The 18,539-nt window shown below is 49.5% G+C and overlaps 2 protein-coding genes across 13 annotated transcripts; one reads left to right on the plus strand and one right to left on the minus strand.

Annotated features, from left to right (window-relative positions):
- Positions 1-251: 251 nt before the first annotated feature.
- CDK2AP1 (cyclin dependent kinase 2 associated protein 1) lies at positions 252-5,023 on the plus strand. Its single transcript, XM_034639283.1, has 3 exons — positions 252-349; positions 1,913-2,039; positions 4,265-5,023. The coding sequence occupies exons 1-3, from the start codon at positions 281-283 to the stop codon at positions 4,330-4,332; spliced, it is 264 nt and encodes an 87-aa protein (XP_034495174.1). The 5' UTR covers positions 252-280; the 3' UTR covers positions 4,333-5,023.
- Positions 5,024-6,618: 1,595 nt separating this feature from the next.
- On the minus strand, positions 6,619-18,486 carry C12H12orf65 (chromosome 12 C12orf65 homolog). 12 transcript variants are annotated; one of them, XM_019800838.2, is made up of 6 exons: positions 18,194-18,486; positions 14,976-15,025; positions 9,898-10,008; positions 9,579-9,802; positions 8,508-8,820; positions 6,619-6,849 (listed from the first exon to the last, which is right to left on the minus strand). In XM_019800838.2, the coding sequence occupies exons 1-6, from the start codon at positions 18,465-18,467 to the stop codon at positions 6,631-6,633; spliced, it is 1,191 nt and encodes a 396-aa protein (XP_019656397.2). In that variant the 5' UTR covers positions 18,468-18,486; the 3' UTR covers positions 6,619-6,630. The 12 variants fall into 12 exon arrangements, with proteins under 12 accessions (XP_019656397.2, XP_034495162.1, XP_034495166.1 ...); XM_034639271.1 differs by lacking the exon at positions 9,898-10,008; XM_034639275.1 differs by lacking the exons at positions 9,898-10,008; positions 18,194-18,486 and adding an exon at positions 18,048-18,187.
- Positions 18,487-18,539: the final 53 nt, after the last annotated feature.

An 18,539-nucleotide genomic window follows, 5' to 3' on the forward strand; every position in this document is an offset into this window, starting at 1 on the left:
GGAGCCTGTGATGGATGAGCGGTGTCCGCGTGCTGCGGGGTATGAAGAGTGGCCTCCTAGCTCCGTTTTCTTATCATCCGGGCTGAGCGTCGGCCATCACCAAACTAGAGGACAGGAGCAGGGTCTCTGTCCTATGAAGACAAGAGAACACTGTTTGGCATGCGTCCTGGGTAGGGGGACTGTCGCCGGACCCAGAGTCCTTGCTTTGGGTACAACCACACGATTCCTGATTCTTCTCTTCTCTTCCACAGCTGGGAACGTCCACCCACCCTCCACCAGTATGGCAACGTCCTCGCAGTACCGCCAGCTGCTGAGTGACTACGGGCCGCCGTCTCTCGGCTACACCCAGGTACGGTGAGGCGGGGATGTGTGGCGGGAGGGGCTCTGGGGCTGGCCTGGGCACTGAAGGGATGTGCCTCCCACTATCTGGGGAGGAGAGCTGCTGGGACAGACGAAGGAGTAGAAATGATGGAGTGGAACAGTCGTCTCAACTTCCTTAACCTACGGCCCTGGCTGGCCTCAAGTCTCAAGCCTCGAGGCATCAGAGCAGAGGGGGCAGGGTGGTTCACGGTGGGGCACTGAGAGATGGGGGCGGGGAGCCCAAGGAGAGGCTGGAAGGCCTGAGTGCTGCAGGTCCTGTGGGGCCACCACCCACATGTGTCCCTGTGGCGGGAGTCTCTCTGCCGGATTCCTCAGATCCTCTGAGGACAGAGCAGAGGGGACCCCGTTCCTACTCACTTCCCACAAGGTCGTGGCCCCAGCAAAGAGGAGGACAGGGCCCATATCCTCCTGGAGCCCAGATGTCCTTCATCGGGAATGGGGGCCCTTGAGCCAGGCTGCAGGGGTTTCTGTGTGGTTCTGCCACTTACAAGACTGACCCCTGCTTGGCAACCTTGCAGAGACCCGGTTCCTCACCATCGAGCGGGGTCAACGCTGCCACTGGCCTCACTGGCTGTCGCCGGTGGAGGGACCTGGCCAGGCCCCCGCCTTGGTGCCTGCTGGCCGTAGCTGCCATCGGGTTGTCTGCCATCATCGAAACGCGGCCGCATTCTGGGGTCGCCACGGAGGCTGGCCCTGGGAGGGGGTGGTGGCCGGCCATGGCCCGCCAGGCCGTTCTGTCCCAGGAGCAGATGTGGGACCTGGAACGGGACCGCCGGAGGAAGTGTCGGTGCGAGGAGGGCGAGGAGGACCGCCAGGCCAAGAGGCGGCGCCTGAAGGGTGCTGAGGAGCTGGGCGGACAGGAGGAAGGCCCTGGAGGCCAGGAGACAGAGGCGGCAGAGGAAGAGGGAGGAGCAGGCGAGGGCCTTGGGGGGGGCCTGCGGGGACCCCAGCCTCACTCATTGGGGTGCTTACTTGAGCTGTGGGTGGGGGTCTAGAGAAAAAGGGGTTTTGTGCGGTGGGCCCTGCCAGCGGGGGGAGAACGGGTGATTGAAACACGTTCTGTGTTCTGTCCAGATGGTCTTTGGCAATGATTTGTGGTCCTGCTGACCTGCTGACCCCAAGACACGGCCGCTATCTCGTCCGCTTGCTCTGGACCTCCGTCTCCTGGGATGTCCTTGCGCATCTGCCTGGGTCCTAGGAAATACCCACTGCTTGCCAGTCCTCCTCCTTTGTCTTTTCTCATTTGTGATGATAGAAGCCTTCTGGAGGCTGCTAGTGGTTTCTTGAGTGTAGGACAGCAGAGAGGCCCAGCTCTCTGGTCTATGGTTATCTCTCGGGGTGGACAAGCCTGGCCCCAGCAGAGGCAGCAGCTCTGGGAGCCTAAGCCAGGCTGCCCTGCCTCCAGCAGCTGCCCCTGGGTGGGCTTCTCCGTGCCCTGTCCTGGTTGTGGCTGGCATGTGGTGCGGTCCTAACCATGGCCTTGGGGTCAGGTTAGGGTTCAATCCCCGTAAATTCTTCCTTCTGATTCTAGGGAACAGGGAACAGCCAGGTACCCCAAAGCAAATATGCCGAGCTGCTGGCCATCATTGAGGAGTTGGGGAAAGAGATTAGACCCACTTATGCCGGGAGCAAGAGCGCCATGGAGAGACTAAAACGAGGTAAGTAGTGGGACCCAGACTCCCCTGATGGTGCCGCCTCTGCGGCGCGAACTGTTGTGAGAGATTTTCAGGGTGTGGGGGAGTCCCCTATGCCTTAGGGGCTCCCGTTGTGTTAATCCCGTGTGGAAGTATCCGCAGGGGCAGGGGTGGGCTGTCCGTGGGATGTAGGTCGTTCTTGGGATCTGACGGGAAGGCCTCGCGTGCCTCCTGGGAGGGTCCGTATGATTTAAAAAAGGAATCTTTATAGCCCAGATCCTGCAGCTTTGTGTGTTGCCTGCTCTGCTCCTGGTGGCTGGTGCTGGTCCCAGGGACCTGCAGGAGGCTCAGTGTGCTGGGCTTCCTTCTCTGGGCCGGCCGGGGACAAGGAGCCGTGAGGTCCTGGGTCCTATGTTGCCCTCTGCCGTCAGCTCTTTGGAGCAGAGCCCCGGGCGGGGGGGGGGGGACTATGGGTCTGTCCTAGTTGGGGAGGGAGAGCAAGAACACTCTGAAATTCCTTCGTGACTGGGGGGGAGGGGGGAGCATGATGTCACAGAAAACCGGTGATTCACGTGAGGACGTGACTGGCCAGCTGATTTCAGGGGGAGGTGAAATCGGCTGCCACCTTGCGAAGTCCCCCGGGGTGGGGGGAGAAGAGGACTTCTGTTTTAGAAGGTGGCAGTGCAGAGCAGCAGACCTAGGTGCGAACTGAATTTCAGAAGGGATCTGGTGTTTCTGAGGAAGGTTGGAGAGGCAAGTCTGGAGTAAATCTGGGGCATAAAGGGGGGCTGCTGCGGAGGCCATGACTCCACAGTGGTGGGCGAGGCTGACCCTGGACAGGCCCCGGCCCGCGGCGGTGGGCTTCCCTGGTATTTACGAAGCCTTCGTGGACAGGCTGGACCTGGAGAGGGTCTGGGGAGAGGTGGGGTTAACCCCGATCCACCCCAGGGGGCAGGTGGGCATCGCTCTGCGTGCGGACCGCTGTTTGGAGGCAGGGAGCAAGATAGTCCTGGCAGCTGGAGTTCTGGTTACCCAAGTGGAAATCCCTGGGAAGATGCTGGACCCTGGAGTTAACAGGCAATCTGCAGTCACCCAAAAAAGCCAGCGGGTTCAGGCCACCAATGGATATGCCTTGTGATGGCTCCGGGGCATGTGCTGCGTGAGCAGCTGGTCCCACGGTCACGCTGACCAGTAGCCAAGTCCAAGCTAGCCAAGTTCATGTGGTAACAGGGCGAAGAAGGGTCATGAAGGGCGCAGGGGTATCAGGCTCATGGTGGATAAGTCAGCAAACTATAACTGATAGGCCAAGAATGGTTTTTAGTTTTTAATGGTGGAAAATGATTCTGTGACATGTGAAAATAATCTGCAATTCAGACTTCAGCGTGCATAAAGAAAGGTTTATTGGAATATGGCCACACCCATTGCTTCTCTAATGGCTGCTTGAGTGATGGTGACAGAGCCCATGTGGCCTGCAAAGCCCGAGATATTTACCGTCTGACCCTTTCTAGAAAAAAGTCTTTTGAAGCTCAGAGATTTGTGAGATGTGGACGCCTGCGTGACTTGGGGATGTCATTCCCAGTGCCCTCCGGCAGTCCTCTCCCTGGAGTAGATTCTTTGTGTCTATGAAACCGAGATCAGTATCTTACGCCGTTCACTAAAGGCCACAACAACAACAACAACAAAACAAATGCAACAACCAAACCATAACCAGCAAACCAGAGAGAGAGAAGATGGGCAGGGGAGTGATAGGGCAGAAGGGGCTCCCGGCACCCGGCGGGCAACCCCACAGCGGACCAAGGTTGAACGTAAATGATCAGTCTTGCATCCTAACTGTGCAGGCTGGACACTGGACAAGCCCTTTCTAGAACTTAGAATATGAAGAAGCCAGAGAAAAATAAGGATTTGAAGTCCTGGACTCTCCACAGTGGGTCAGGCTTAATGAAAGCAGGTGGAGACACGTCTGCTTCGTCCTCTGACATCCTGACACGCAAAGAGAGCTTGCCGGCCGGCCTGTGTGTGCAGGAAGGGATTGTTAGGAGCCACGAAGAGGAGTTTGGGCTGGGAGGGAAGGCCTTCGAGGAGGGAGGGGCCGCTCCTGTGTTTCCAAACCGCTGGAATCCCGGCCTGGTTTGGATGCAGGTCCTGAGTTCCTTCCAGGGCGAGGGCTTTCCAGCTGGGTAGTGGAGGGCCCTCTTCCTCTCCTGGAGTGGGTTCTGCTGGACGGTCCTCAGCCTCTGCTTCTCCTCCAGGCATCATTCACGCCAGAGGACTGGTTCGAGAGTGCTTGGCGGAAACGGAGCGGAATGCCCGATCCTAGCTGCCGCTCAGCGCGGAAGGCTTTCCATCTTCATCCAAGACCAGAAGTTACAGCTCATCTCCCACTTTCAGATGAAACTCTTGTTTTCACAGTGGTAACAGTTGGGTTTCTCTTCCCACGACCCTCCCATGGTTCGTGAGGCTCTGAAATTGAGAAAATATTTTGCAGTTGATTAGGATTTACATTTTAAATAGTTAGGAATTACCCAGGGTTTTTTGTTTTTTGGTTTTTTTAAGCATTGATTTAAAAGATGCACGTAAAAGATACCTATCTCACGGCAAAGATCCCAGTTATGTTACCCAGATTGTTCTCCGTTCTTTTTCATAAGCTAATACGACTCTGAGGGTTTGTTTGTTTGTTTTTTTTTTGAGTGCATACGTTTGCCACACGGTGTGGATCCCGCTTAATGTAACTTCCTTTGTGCTTAAGCATTTGCTTGCATGACTATTAGTGCTTTGAGGTCAATTTAAAAAATGCACAAGTTATAAATACAGAAGAAAGAGCAACGTACCAAACCTAACCCAACAAGAACCTCCCCACCCCCACCACATTTTCCTACTAAGACTGTGTGTGGATTTCAGTTCTGCTTTTCCTGTAAGTTGATCCCACATCTGGAAGAAAATGACTAAAACTGTTTGCATCTTTGTATGTATTTATTACTTGATGTAATAAAGCTTATTTTCATTAACAATTTGTATTAAGGTGTGGGTTCCTTGAATTCTTAAGTGTTTGTTTTTTGTTTTTTAAGTGGTATTTTAAAAAACAGCTCCTCAGGGGCACCCGGCTGGCTCAGTCACCAGAGGGGCAACTCTCGGTCTGGGGCTTGTGAGTTCGAGCCCCACATTGGGTGCGGATGTGACTTAAAAATAAAATCTTTAAAAACAAAACAAAAACAGCTCCACTGAGGAGAGTGAGAGATCCCTGTCATAGAGAGTTTGCCCACGTGGCCCCAGAAACATTCTGTGTGCCAATTGCCAGAACCGCTATGGGCTGAGGAAGGAAGGCGCTTGCCTAGTCAGAAGGTGGGGGTCAGACGAAGGTGCGTTACGGTGCCTCGTAACCGTCGTGGACTTCGGTGTCTGCCAGGGAGTAAAGCAAGAACATTCGTGGAAGCAGTATTATTGACTTTGCCCACTGCCTGCCCACCGTGAGGCCATTCTCGGCTTCTAGGTGCTTGTCCCGTGAGCCTTTCCGGGGTGTTCCAGGAATCTGTTTCTCCTACAATGCAGCCACTGAACTCCAGTTAGCTACCTCTGGTGCACAAATTCACAAATCAGGTTTCTGGAAACTCATCTCATAAATCTACTTGTAAATCAGTACATAGGGAATGTCGTGTATTTTTTCAAGTAAGCTCTATGCCCAACATGGGGCTCAAACGCACGACCCCGAGATCAAGAGTCCCATGCTTCACTGACGGAGCCCGCCAGGCACTTTAAAAATGGCACTAATGTTCGACTCCATTCCACAGTTTTCAAAAGAAATGGACCTTCCTTATTAATATTAATTTTTTTCAAAAAAGTTTTATTTTTAACCTTTGATAATAAGACAGTCACACAAGTGTGTAGCTTAAAAAAATACGGCGACATCCTTCTACTGCCACCCACGTCCAGAAAGAACTTTGTCAGCCATCCACAGCCCCTCTGGGTGTCCTATCATGATGACCCTTTTCCTCCCCACGAAAAGTAGCCGCTGTTCTTTTACAGTGATGACTTCTGCGTGTCTCTTTATAAAAGTTTTACTCTCAAAATGTGCGTCTCTATTCATCACAGTTTAGTCCGCCATTTAAAAAATTTTGATTTAAAATGTTAAGTCTGTCAGAAATACAGAAATGCTAGAGTAATGCTTGAGACGGAATGGAACTCCCCACCATTATTCCTTGGAAGCATCTGGCAGGTCCTTTTTTTTAAAAAAAAATTTATTTTTATTTATTTTTTAGGGAGGGAGTGTGCAGCATGAGTGGGGCGGGGGGTGTGGAGGTGGAGGGAGAGGGAGAGAGAATCTCAAGCAGGCTCCATGCCCAGCATGGAGCCCGATGCGGGGCTTGATCCCACGACGCTGAGATCATGACCTGAGCTGAAATCAACAGTCGGATGCTTAACCGACTGAGCACCCAGGCACCTTGCATCTGCAGGTTCTTTAGTTAGAATCTGCAGTTCTTCCAGGGGCGCCTGGCTGGCTCAGTCGGAAGAGTGTGCGACTCTTGATCTTGGGATCGGGGTTGTGGGTTCAAGCCCCACGTTGGGTGTAGAGATCTTAAAAACAAACAAAACAACAACACAAAGCATCTTTGGTTCTTTCTTAGTGGACGTTTTTACTCGATTCCCAGAGTTCTTTCAGGAGCTTTTTTTTTTCTAGGGTTTCCTTTGCTCTTTTTTTCCTCTCTTGCTTTTTCTTTTCTGCCTCCTGTTTTTCTTTGTAAACAAGACTGTTTTCACCATTGTAGAAAATATCCACTTTCTCTTGTAGAATTTTCCGAGCGAGCTTTCTGTTCTGATCAACCGATCTTGTCTGATGGCACTGCAAGAGATGATATTTTATAATGGGAAAGTTTGTTCCAGACAGGACCTCAGAAATTGTGGAATTCAACCTAGTCGCTCTACAGATGGGGACAGGCCCGAGAAGCAAAGCCACTCGTCACGGATCCCAGTGAGTCCGTGACAGAACGAAGACCATACGCCCTCCTTCCTGCCTCCTCTTGGCCTTCACCTTGCCCCACCCCCGGCTGTATTATGTGGCTTTCTCGGTGATGGTTTTATAATGAAGAGTGTTGCTTTGTTCAGAAGCAATGATAACCTTCAGATAATTTTGAAAATATCAACTGATAGGTCTGGCTTGTGGCCAGGGAACAAGCCCTCTGTCTGCACCATTTATAAACGTAAAATGCTGTCTCAGGGAGGAAGACAGCACCCTTACTATTAGTCAACCGTACGTTGATTATGTCATACCTGAGTTATTAAGGGCGAGTGCCTTGCAAAGCTATTTGATAAGCAATTCTGTGAAATTAAAGCAAGAGAAGAGTACCGAAAGCAAATCTGCAGTACGTTTATAAAACAGTTAAACAAAAATCCTGTCAGGTTTCAGAATTTTATGTGTTGCTCATGAATGATGCTTTTTTCCAAGGAGGAAGACAAAAGTGACTGAGGTTTTAACTGATAGGCTCTTGGCTGGGAAACTTGGCAGTGAAGAACCGTTGTTGGGAGCACAGGCTTTGGGCTTGGTCTGGGTTGACGCCTGCAGCTGTAGGATCTTGGGCAAGTTACTTAACCTCTCTGTGCCCGATTCCACACCTGTACCATGAAGACAAGGCGTAAGGGCTTGCGAGGATGACGACTGACTGCGTGCGGAGCTGCACGGACCAGGGCCTACCCCGTCTTTGGAATACGGAAAGCCTGCCCTGCTGTCTCTGTCCTCTGCTCTGCTGCTCCTAGGGCCCTCTGGTGACTCAGGAAGGACTGGCAGTTCCACTGAGAGGCGGCGGGGCCACTACTAACCAGGAAATGGGAGACAGCATTTCAGTATTTCCAGGGGTTCAGGGTGCATTGAGAGCTGGGGACACTCTGATCAGAGACTGGTTTTTAGGTAAAGAAGGAAGACGCCCCCGGGGCAGCCATGCCTCACATTTTTATCCTGAGGGCTGGAAATGCTCAGGGGGCAGGTGTCACTGACATTTACCAAAGAGGGGACAGAGGGACACGGCCAGGCCACTGAGGGCTGGGACTGCTGGCAGACATTTGGGGTCAGTGCGATGCCCGGGGACCAGAGCCTGGGCACTGCCTGCCAGATGCCAGGGCAGTGGGCGTGCCCCGGCTCCCAGGGACCCTGGAGGCTGCTGAGGCTGTGCCACCTCAGGGCCGGACTCAGAATCCGCAGGGCCCGCTGCTGCCCGGGGCCACGATGAGAACACAGCCGAGCACCGCTGTCACTCACAGTGCCCTGAGCCCTGGGGGACCCCCAGCGGCCTTCCTCCTCTACTTTTTTTTTTTTTTTTTATTTAAGATTTCACTTATTAGAGAGAGAGCGAGCACGAGCAGGGTGAGGGGCAGAAGGAGAAGCAGACTCCCCACTGAGCAGGGAGCCCAATGTAGGGCTTGATCCCGGGACTCCAGGACCATGACCTGAGCCGAAGGCAGACGTGTCACCGACTGAGCCCCCCAGGCGCCCCCTTCCCCCTCTACCTTGACGACGATGCCCGAGGGGACGTGCTTCAGCACCACACAGTTGCTGGTTTTGTTGGTGGCCTGGCCCCCCGGACCGTGTCCTTTCACAAACTGCTCTTCAAGTTCCCTCTCATCCAGGGCAGGCAGAGCGGGGCGGTCCTTCCTGCCTGCCGCCGGGACCGCAGTGACTGCCAATCGCGGGGCCAGCAGCGCCCGCTTGTCCCGAGGCCAGAGTCCCCACGGCGCTGTGCACACTCTGAGCAGGGCTGCAGGCCAGTGAAAGGAAGCGGGGGGACTCATGAGGAGCAGCTCGGCCTGTTCACCACCTGAGCTGGAGGAAAAAAGACAGCCTTTCAGGAAGATGCGTTCGCTCTCGGAATTGAACTAAAGGTTCTAGGACAACCTTTTATAAACCGGTTCAAACGAGGGCCCCCCATCGGTCACGTGGGGTTTTTAGGAAGTTAGTGGAAACAGCAAGGCATAGCCCCCTGCAGCCTCGGGGCATCTCCCCCCATCTTCGCTGCATGAGCCGCCCTCCCAGCTGATAAAATATTTTCTTATAACTGAAAATATCTTCGAAGCACCCAGAAGCGCTGCTTTCTCAGGAAGGAGAGGGTTTTGAGTGTGACATTCAAAAGAACAGGGCTGTAATTTGATAAAGCAACACTAAACAGTGCATCAAGCAAGAATTAGGATCTGAGTCAAGTGACATCATTTCAACGTTTGAGAATCTTTGAAATCCAAATGTAAAGACGACAGTATGCGAGTCTATTTTATAGCTGAGCTTACACGGTCTGACACAGTAAATATCACTATCAATCAATGTCATGATTGTTGTTTTCAATGTTTCCAGTTTCACGGATTTGAATAGGAACATCTGTTCCCTCAGACGCACTGCCAATAACATGATCCAAGTGGTGCTCATCCCTGGAACGTTCGAATCAACTGATTTTTGTGAAGGTGCCTGCGTGGTTCAAAATGCCACGCGAGGTGTCGTGAGCGATGTGAGGTGGAGAGAGCGAGCCTCTGTCTTCATGGAGCTTAGAGTCTAACGAGGGAGAAGATGCTAAAAGAGAAAGCAGTATTTACCCATTAGATTTAAATGGGACTCCAGACGTAGCAGAAGGCTGAAATGTCTTAGTTGACAAGTGAATGGGATAGAGAGTAACAGCTACCAGGACATGATGAATCCCACAGGCCTTTGCTTTCTTCCAGGGGAGGAAGGCAGAACAAGCGGACAGGTGGTAGCTCTTTTCAAAGATGGGTGGTCTTTGCCAACAGGGACAAGTCACAGTGTGGGCCTGTCTTCTTACCTGGAAAATGGGTGAACAAGCCCTTCTCTGCCCATCCTGCACAGGCTTAAAGATCAGACAAAAAAAAAATTCTGGAAAGAGCTTTTGTTGAATACCTTTGAAGGCATGAGACTGAGTGTTAGCAAAATTCCTGTCACTTGGGTGGATTGTGGGAACGATGAACGTGCCACTCGCTTCATGCTTCTTGATCCAGCATGATGTAGGTGCTAAAAACAGATGTACTGCCCTTTTTAACAACTGCTTCCTTTGAGGCTCTAAATAGCTGCTTTTACCATTTGAAACCTTGTCAATTCTAGCTGAGGGCCACTGGTCTCTAACCTAGGTAGAGGTGGTTGTACCTAAGCCAACGCCCTAAGCCAAAAGTAGCTCAATCATGCACCAGATGATTTCAGCAGGTTTGCTCTCAGCTCATTTACCTTCCGCCCCGTCAGTTCTGGCTGCTAACTTCTATGAGCCCATGCCGGCCCCTAACAAGCTTTGAGGATGCCTACTGCACACGCGTGCTACTGGGCACTGCTGCCTTGTAAATATGTACATTTCTGCTATTTTACGTGTATCTCTGAGTCATCAGTTCAGCTGGTCCCGAGACAATCCTGGTCATCTTTAGAACGACAATACGGTATTCGTAACCTCTCTCTCTATGGAGAATAAATATAATGAAACGTACTTTTCAGGCCTGATGCCAATGCTGATTTTCCATTCTGTGGCTGACGTGATGGTCTAAACTTGTAACTTCTTTCTGAAAAGTGTGGCATTCGGGATGTGTGTCAATCCCCGGGGGGGGCGACAATTAACGTGGTGTTGGTAAGATGCTCGGTGGCTGTGAAGGGCTAGGTTTTGAAACAGAGCATGTCAGGGAAAGTGGCGCTTTAGAAAACTCCTTTTATTGTGTGTCGAGTCTTTTGGAAGTATGCTCGGGAAAAGATAAATGATAAACACCGGCACTTTTCTGAAATCACTACAACAAAGAACCCGCTCCCCTGTAAATGATTAAGTGAATGAGACCTGAGTCGATGTCCAAAATGTCCCTTCCCTTATTTCTGCTTTCAATCCATAGAACAAGATTCTTTTGTGTACCAGACAGCATTGAGTCCCTGGATCAGATTCATTATGGAACGCGAGCCCGGGGCCTCCCTTGGGGGTGTCTCTTCCGCTAGTTAGTAAATCTGACCAGGCAGGACAGCATGAGAATAGAGTGCGGCGACAAAGAAAGGAAGTGAGTCTGAGACGAGGCGAAACTCCCAGACAAAGGGCGGAGAGGAGAGTGCTTTTATCAGCGGCTTTGTCCCTGGCCCGCTGTGTTTCAACTCTCTACCTTTCTGTCCTAGTTCGGGGCTGACACGCACACTGGAAGGTCTCCCACCCAACTGGAGTTCAAGAAGGTCCCCAGTGTTCAATTACTGGCTGCTTTGTTTAACGGCTAATTCCAACGGCCAATCGGGCGATTCTCAATAGTTCTCGTATCTCTGGGAGCTTTGGCTCTACTCCAACGACTGCTAAAAATGACCAGCGCACCCATGGTTCCACTTCCCCAAAGCCCAGGGAATATGGATTGGGTTTCAGTTTTTGTGACACCCACAGAGCAACTCAAAAGTCTTCAGGGGACGATAAAAGCGGCTCAAATTAGAGCTCATTGTGACATTAAAAAAGAGCAACAGAAAAACAGTGACAAGAGGTGCTGGTAAGGGGAAACTGGGAGTCAGGACAGCGTGCTCCAATTCCTTTGTGTGAGTGTGCACTTCAATTTGGGGCTGGCTCTCCACCCTCACTTCCCCTCAGCCCTGCTTTTCCTCTGAGGACGCGTCTGCGCTTAACAGCCTGACTGCAATTTGGCTTCAAGCCTCTCATTGTCCCCGTCCCTTCCCATTTGGTCAAGTCAGAGATGATAGGTGTGAGGGCTCTACAAAACGGAAAGCTAATTTGTTCAATGAGTATTTTCAACATCTACCAGGGCCTCGGGGAGCCCAAGGAGCCTGTGGCATAGAAGAGAAATTAAAGATGCCCCAAAATATGATCCGTGCTAATAGCCCGGGATGAGAGCAGGCTACAGAGCAGTGGTTCTCTGACTTCCTGTGCCCCTTAGTCACTTGGAGTGCTTGTTACCAGGACTCAGGGGCTGCATTCTGGTAGGTGCCCCCTTTCCTGACCTGGACCACACATTCCCTCCTCAGGCCCCCACAGTCAGCCCACGCCTAGGAAGACGTCTGGCTGCAGGGACGGTGTATGTAGAGCTCTGGAACGTGGCCCGTGGCTGCAGCAGTCGGACATACACTAGACGCAGCGAGGTGAGACTCACTTCCCCAGCAGATCTAACGCTCTGGAGATGGGGGAAGGGCACGGTCATGTGTCCCTGAGAGAGAGAAGGATCTCTCAATCTATTTGCAGGATTTCAATCTCTGGACTCACCTTCTGGATGCCATGTGCCCAAAATTCACTGCTGAACTATTCTTTTTTGAGAGAGGGAGCTAGTTTCTCTTAGCCACAACTTTCATGTTACCTCAACCTTGTAGAAACTTCATCAAATCCAACCGAAGGAACAGATGTGGAGATGAACTAAAATGGGGGTGCTTTAGGAAAGATGACTGGCAAAGCTCTCACCATGCACCTTTTCAAGAGCAGACAAATCCCCTGGGGGTCCCCCTGTCAAATAGAAGACTGCTTCACTGGTCTAGGTGGGGTCTGAGACTCTGCATTCCTAACCAGCTCCCAGGTGAGGCTCTTGCTTCCGGAAATGACAGAGTGTCATGGCCAAAAGCTTTGAGCAAAGGTGCTTGCTTGTACAGTGGCTCTTAGGACTGTCCGACTACTGGATAGAAGCCCTAGAACAATGATGGCAAAGACGGAGATGAGGAAGGTGGTGAGGAGAGTAATGGCGGGAACAGCAAACATTCATAGGGAAGAATGATATAAATATTGATTTGAGCTAACAGAAGGTGAAATGGTAACAAGGGGATTGAGAAATGGGGTCATCTGAACAAAGAACACCAATCATGTTGTTTCTGTTACGTTAGTGTTCTAGAACAGCATTGTCCGATATGAACATAATGTAGGCCACGTGTGAAATTTTAAATTTTCTAGTAGGCACCTTAAAAACGTAAAAAGAGGGGTGCCTGGCTGGTTGGTGGAGCGTATGACTCTTGATCTTGGGGCTGTAAATTCGAGCCCCATGTGGGGTGCAGGGATGACTGAAAAAGTCTTTGGGGGGGGGTGTGGGTGGCTCAGCCAGTTAAGTGTCTGACTCTTTTTTTTTTTTTTTTTAAAGATTTTATTTATTTATTTGACAGAGATAGAGACAGCCAGCGATAGAGGGAACACAAGCAGGGGGAGTGGGAGAGGAAGAAGCAGGCTCATAGCGGAGAAGCCTGATGTGGGGCTCGATCCCATAACGCCGGGATCACGGCCCTGAGCCGAAGGCAGACGCTTAACCGCTGTGCCACCCAGGCGCCCCAAGTGTCTGACTCTTGATCTCAGCTCAGGTCTTGATCTCAGGGTTGTGAGTTCAAGCCCCGAGCTGGGCTCCACACTGGGCGTGAAACCTGCTTAAGCAAAATTAAAAATCTTTAAAAAATTAAACAGTAAAAAGAACCGATGATGGGGCACCTGGGTGGCTCCAACGGTTAAGCGTCTGCTTTCGGCTCAGGTCATGATCCCAGGGTCCTGGGATGGAGCCCCCCATTGGGCTCCCTGCTCAGCAGGAAACCTGCTTCTTCCTCTCCCACTCCCCCTGCTTGTGTTCCCTCTCTCGATGTCTGTCAAATAAATAAAATCTTAAAAAAAAAAAAGAAAGAAAGAAAGAAAGAAGTTGAGGCCAGAATTGTGGAGTGCTGATTACCTATTTGGTCATGGTCCTGTTTCCCCTTCTACAACAGGAGATAAAGCGACAGGTCTCAAAACAATGACCTAATCAATGGTGAACTCGAACAGGCTGATGTGCAGCTTTAAAAAGACACAATGGCCAGCTGATGGCACCAGACGCCAAGGGAGAGAATGATTTCCTGAGAAATGCTTAAGCATAATCCATGTTTCTTTTTCTTTTATTTTTTTTAATGTTGTTTTATTTTTTTTTTTTAAAGATTTTATTTATTTGACAGAGAAAAAGTGCGTGCACAAGCAGGGGGAGCAGCAGGCAGAGGGAGAGGGAAAAGCAGGCTCCCCGCCAGGCACGGAGCCTGATGTGGGACTCGATCCCAGGACCCTGGGATCATGACCCAAGCCGAAGGCAGATGAGCCACCCAGGTACCCCCATAATCCATGTTTTGGTGCTTGCTCCCTATAAACCCTGTCTGGCCATCCTCCTGTTCTGGATGGGCTGGAGTCCTCTGGAGGACTGGAGCACCTCCCAGAATGGAACTTCCAGGGACTGCGGCCAGGCCTGAAACAGACTGAGTCCTTTCCTGGGCTTGGGGGTTCGTGCTGAAGATAAAGCACCTTTCACTCACAGGAAGTGTTGGCAGAGAGTTATTTCTCAAATCAGAAAAACATCATAATAGACTGAGCAGGAAATGCCATGCTGGAGACTGCTCTGGGTCTGGTCTCAGTTTAATAGGCTCCCTGCTGCAGAGTTCAAGTGACAACTAATGAAGCAGATAAAGAGAAAAGCTTTCTATTCATACAACACTAACACCCCATTCAGTGTTGCTTTTTTTTTTTTAATACAGAAAACTCTGAATCCACAGAGAATTACACCTGTCCTATTTGTGTGCGTCGCTGTGATTTTCTTCTATTTATGGCATCTAACAGGAACTTTATAACTTTTATCAACTACACTGTTAAAATGAGACAGAAACACATAAAAAAGCAGCAGTAATAACACTCTACATGTCCTTCAATTCTCAGTGCCTCTATTATCATGAATGATACCTTTTATTTGTTGAGGACCTAAATGCTCTCAAAGCACTTTCAAATCCATTATCGTATTTGACACAAATAAAGAAAAGGGATTATCTCAGGAAGACTTGGAAGAACATTAGATATTCCATTTTTTTACACGAAACTTATCCTTTCTACCTTTACTTTTCATAATATCTCTAGATCTGTCCTTTCCCCATCCTCTTAAAAGTGTTAGCTCATTTTCCTCAACTTTCTCTTCTGGAATGTTCTTTTCTCTCTCTTTTTTGTCCCTGAAAGCCCACACTGCTCTGTAGTCCCTATCTTGGCTTCATGATGTACTCACTGTGCAACTCGGGCCACATGTCCTCATCTGTAAAGTGGAGGTAATACCACCTAGGGTGAGAAGAAAAAACGTACATGTCTGCACATGTAGAGCCCTTAGGGGTACTCTGGATCCCTAAACGATAAAGCTGAAGAGCCTTCGACTAACACACCACATAAATTGTGGTCTTATCCCATAAACCTAATCTGAAACTGATTATTACATAGGCTTTTAATTTTTATTATTTGTTAAATACACATTTTTAAATATTTATTTAAGAGACAGCGAAAGCAAGAGAGATCACAGAGGGAGAGGGAGAAGCAGACACCCCCCGAGCAGAGAGCCTGATGTGAGGCTCGATCCCAGGACCTTGAGATCAGGACCTGAGCCAAAGGCAGAGACTTAACCAACCGAGCCACCCAGGCACCCCTCAAAGGCTTTAAAAAAAAAAATTATTTAAGTCATCTCTACACCCAATATGGGGCTCAAACTCTGACCTAGAGATCAACAGTCACATGTTCTTCCGACTGAGCCAACCAGGTGCCTCTTTGTAGACTTGTTTTAGAACTCGGAGTGAAGGGGCGCCTGGGTGGCTCAGTAGTTAAGCGTCTGCCTTTGGTTCAGGGCATGATCCCGGCGTTCTGGGATCGAGCCCCACATCGGGCTCCAATGCTGGGAGCCTGCTTCTTCCTCTCCCACTCCCCCTGCTTGTGTTCCCTCTCTCGCTGGCTGTCTCTCTCTCTGTCAAATAAATAAATAAAATCTTTAAAAAAAAATACAAACCAACAACTCGAAGTGAAAAGGCGTATAGGACATTGACCTGCAAATTATTTCATTTGGTATGGTCCAATTTAAGAAGTACTTGAAAACCATGAAATTACCAAAGACATGCTATTTGGTGAGGTCATAATTGTGGTCTATGAAATCAGGTACCAAAGAGATAATTATGATGCCAAGAGTACAGTCTGACTTCCCAGCAGGCTCACATTGAAAGATAAACCACTTCCTTCATCCAAGCAAGTCCTGGTTTACACATGAGATCTTTAGGGATTATCTGATAGAGTAAGAAAAATCATGAAGGAGAAGAAAGATGACAAAACTTATATTTTAGTATATGTCTGATGATTTCATGTTTAATGATTAAACTATATATTTAAAGTTTTAGAGTTCCTCTTTTTTTATCCCCCTGCTGTGGAGAACTGACCCCCCAAATGATAAACAGTTTGGACATAACAATCAAAGAGTAGCAATGCTGGGGCTGAGAGAGACCAAATGGCACAAGCTATTATCAGCCATTATCACTGCCCAGCATTGTCTTATCCCCATCAGTGTGAAAGATCTCCACTCAAAAGTCTGTTTGAAGCCTTCAAGTTCAAAGAGATACTTGAGCAATTTGATGTTATAATAAAGAAAATCATATAGTAATCATACCATCATAAAAGCCATAAAATAGTGTCAGTTTGCATACAAGTAGCGCAAAATCTCCAGGATGGAAGGTAGGTTTAGATTAGATGAATAGCTATTAAACTTAATACGTTTACTGGAATTTCTGAAGCTTCCTACTTCTGTTTTCTATATTCAGAAATAATGTCTATGGACTTAAAAAACTACCTTTTTAGCTGTTTACAAAGCTTTGAGAAAGGTATTTTTTTCTCTTTAGTCCAATAAGGCAATTTCCACTGATTTTTTTTTTTTTTAGTTATGACCCTTCCAAAGAGCTTAACCTAAGAAATATGGTGTGAGAGACCTTACCAAAATATTTCACATCATTTCATTAACAAAATAACTTGGTTAACCAGAATACTGCTCCTGAATACGATGGCTTATTTAGACATTAATAGATGAAAAGTTACCTAAAACCACACAGCTAAAAACAAAAAAACCAAAACCTACATGCTCAAACTGAACAGAACCCATCTGATTTTGTAGCCAAAAGTGAACATCTCCTGCCTCTTATATGGTTGGGAAATAATCGCTAGTAGTCAATTTAGGGGTTAATATTTTTCTTGTAAGGAAACCCAACTCTGTCTGCCTGGAGATATCTCAGTAATTCACACTCAGTTCTTCTGAGTGTAAAGGATTCTACGATGTCTCAAATAATAAGTTTTGTGACCAACTGAAATTAGTGATAAAACTTTTTTTTTGGTAGGCTTGAAACATGGTCAGTGAAATCAGAGTCATGTGCTTAAAATTAGTTTTGATTTTGGTTAGGTATTAAATGAGCATACTATTCACTGCTGGGACTCACACAATGGGGACCGGTGTAGATTAAATTTACTTAAGCTTGAAATCTTCCATGCACAGATGGGGTTTTAGATACAGACTGAATTTTTACTGTTTGAGACATAATTGTTAGGAGGCTCAGATGAGACGGAATGCCTCGCAGATCTGTCATTCCTCCCAATATACCACGGCGCGTCCTGGTTTCTCAATCACATATACATGATAGGGCCAGCGAAATTCCTTTACTTTGGGCCCAGGACCCTTGGAAGGCAATCTAAGAGCCGGCTTTAAAGGTAACTAGTCTTAAGAATGTGAACCGAGGGGGCGCCTGGATGGAGCAGTCGTTAAGCGTCTGCCTTCGGCTCAGGGCGTGATCCCGGCGTTCCGGGATCGAGCCCCACGTCAGGATCCTCCGCTGGGAGCCTGCTTCTTCCTCTCCCACTCCCCCTGCTTGTGTTCCCTCTCTCGCTGGCTGTCTCTGTCAAATAAATAAATAAAATCTTAAAAAAAAAAAAAAAAGAATGCGAACTGAACAGAGAATGAATGAATGAAATGGCCTGGGGCCCAAAGGGAGAGGCATGGATTCTCGGTGGTCCTTCCAAAAGCCTGGCAATGCTGACACCTACTATGTGCCGGCCTAAAACAGCACCCACTGCGTGCTAAGAGCTCCAAAAAGCTCTGCTGAACAAAGTAAATGAAGATCATTCCATTTCTTCTTAGGCCTTGGTGCAACTGTTTTCTCCAGGCCGCTGGGCTGTCCTCCCCTCCCCATCCCAGTCCTTGAAGAACCCCAGGGCCGACCCCCAGCAGCCTAGGGTAAAGCAGGTGCAGAGAAAACTTAGCTCAGTGTGTGGGCCAGCTGCTCCTCACCGCCAGTGGGGCTTCAGGTCAACTGGTTGGCGCGACTCAGGGTCGCAAGCTGGGAAAGTCAGGCGTCCCAGCTCCCAGTCCTCTCTCCATTGTCCTTGACATCCGTGGGCAACGTACGGGTGACCAGGTTCTCCACGGACGCTTACCTGGCCTCAGGGCTGGCCTTCTATCCGCAACGTTCTCGGGGAAGCCGAACCACTGCGGAAGGTGGATCGCAGGCGCACTCCTGGGTATGCGCATGCGCAGTACTCCCGCCGCAGCTTCCCTCACTTGCACCAGGCTCATTCTTACCAACTGCGCATGCGGTAAGCGGAGGCTTCTTTTCGCGTTTCTTCCGTAGGTTCCCAGGGAACCAATCAGAACAGAGGACTTGATAGAGGCCCCGCCCCTTCCATTTCCCAGGCGTCGGACCACCCTCATCGGCGCGAGGGGCGGGAAGGGAAAGGGGCGGCCGACGGGCGCGTCGCGGTTCGGCCGTCTCCGCCCCTTTTC

The sequence above is a fragment of the Ailuropoda melanoleuca genome, chromosome 12, assembly GCF_002007445.2.
Source record: "Ailuropoda melanoleuca isolate Jingjing chromosome 12, ASM200744v2, whole genome shotgun sequence".
In the NCBI taxonomy this organism is placed as follows: domain Eukaryota; kingdom Metazoa; phylum Chordata; class Mammalia; order Carnivora; family Ursidae; genus Ailuropoda; species Ailuropoda melanoleuca.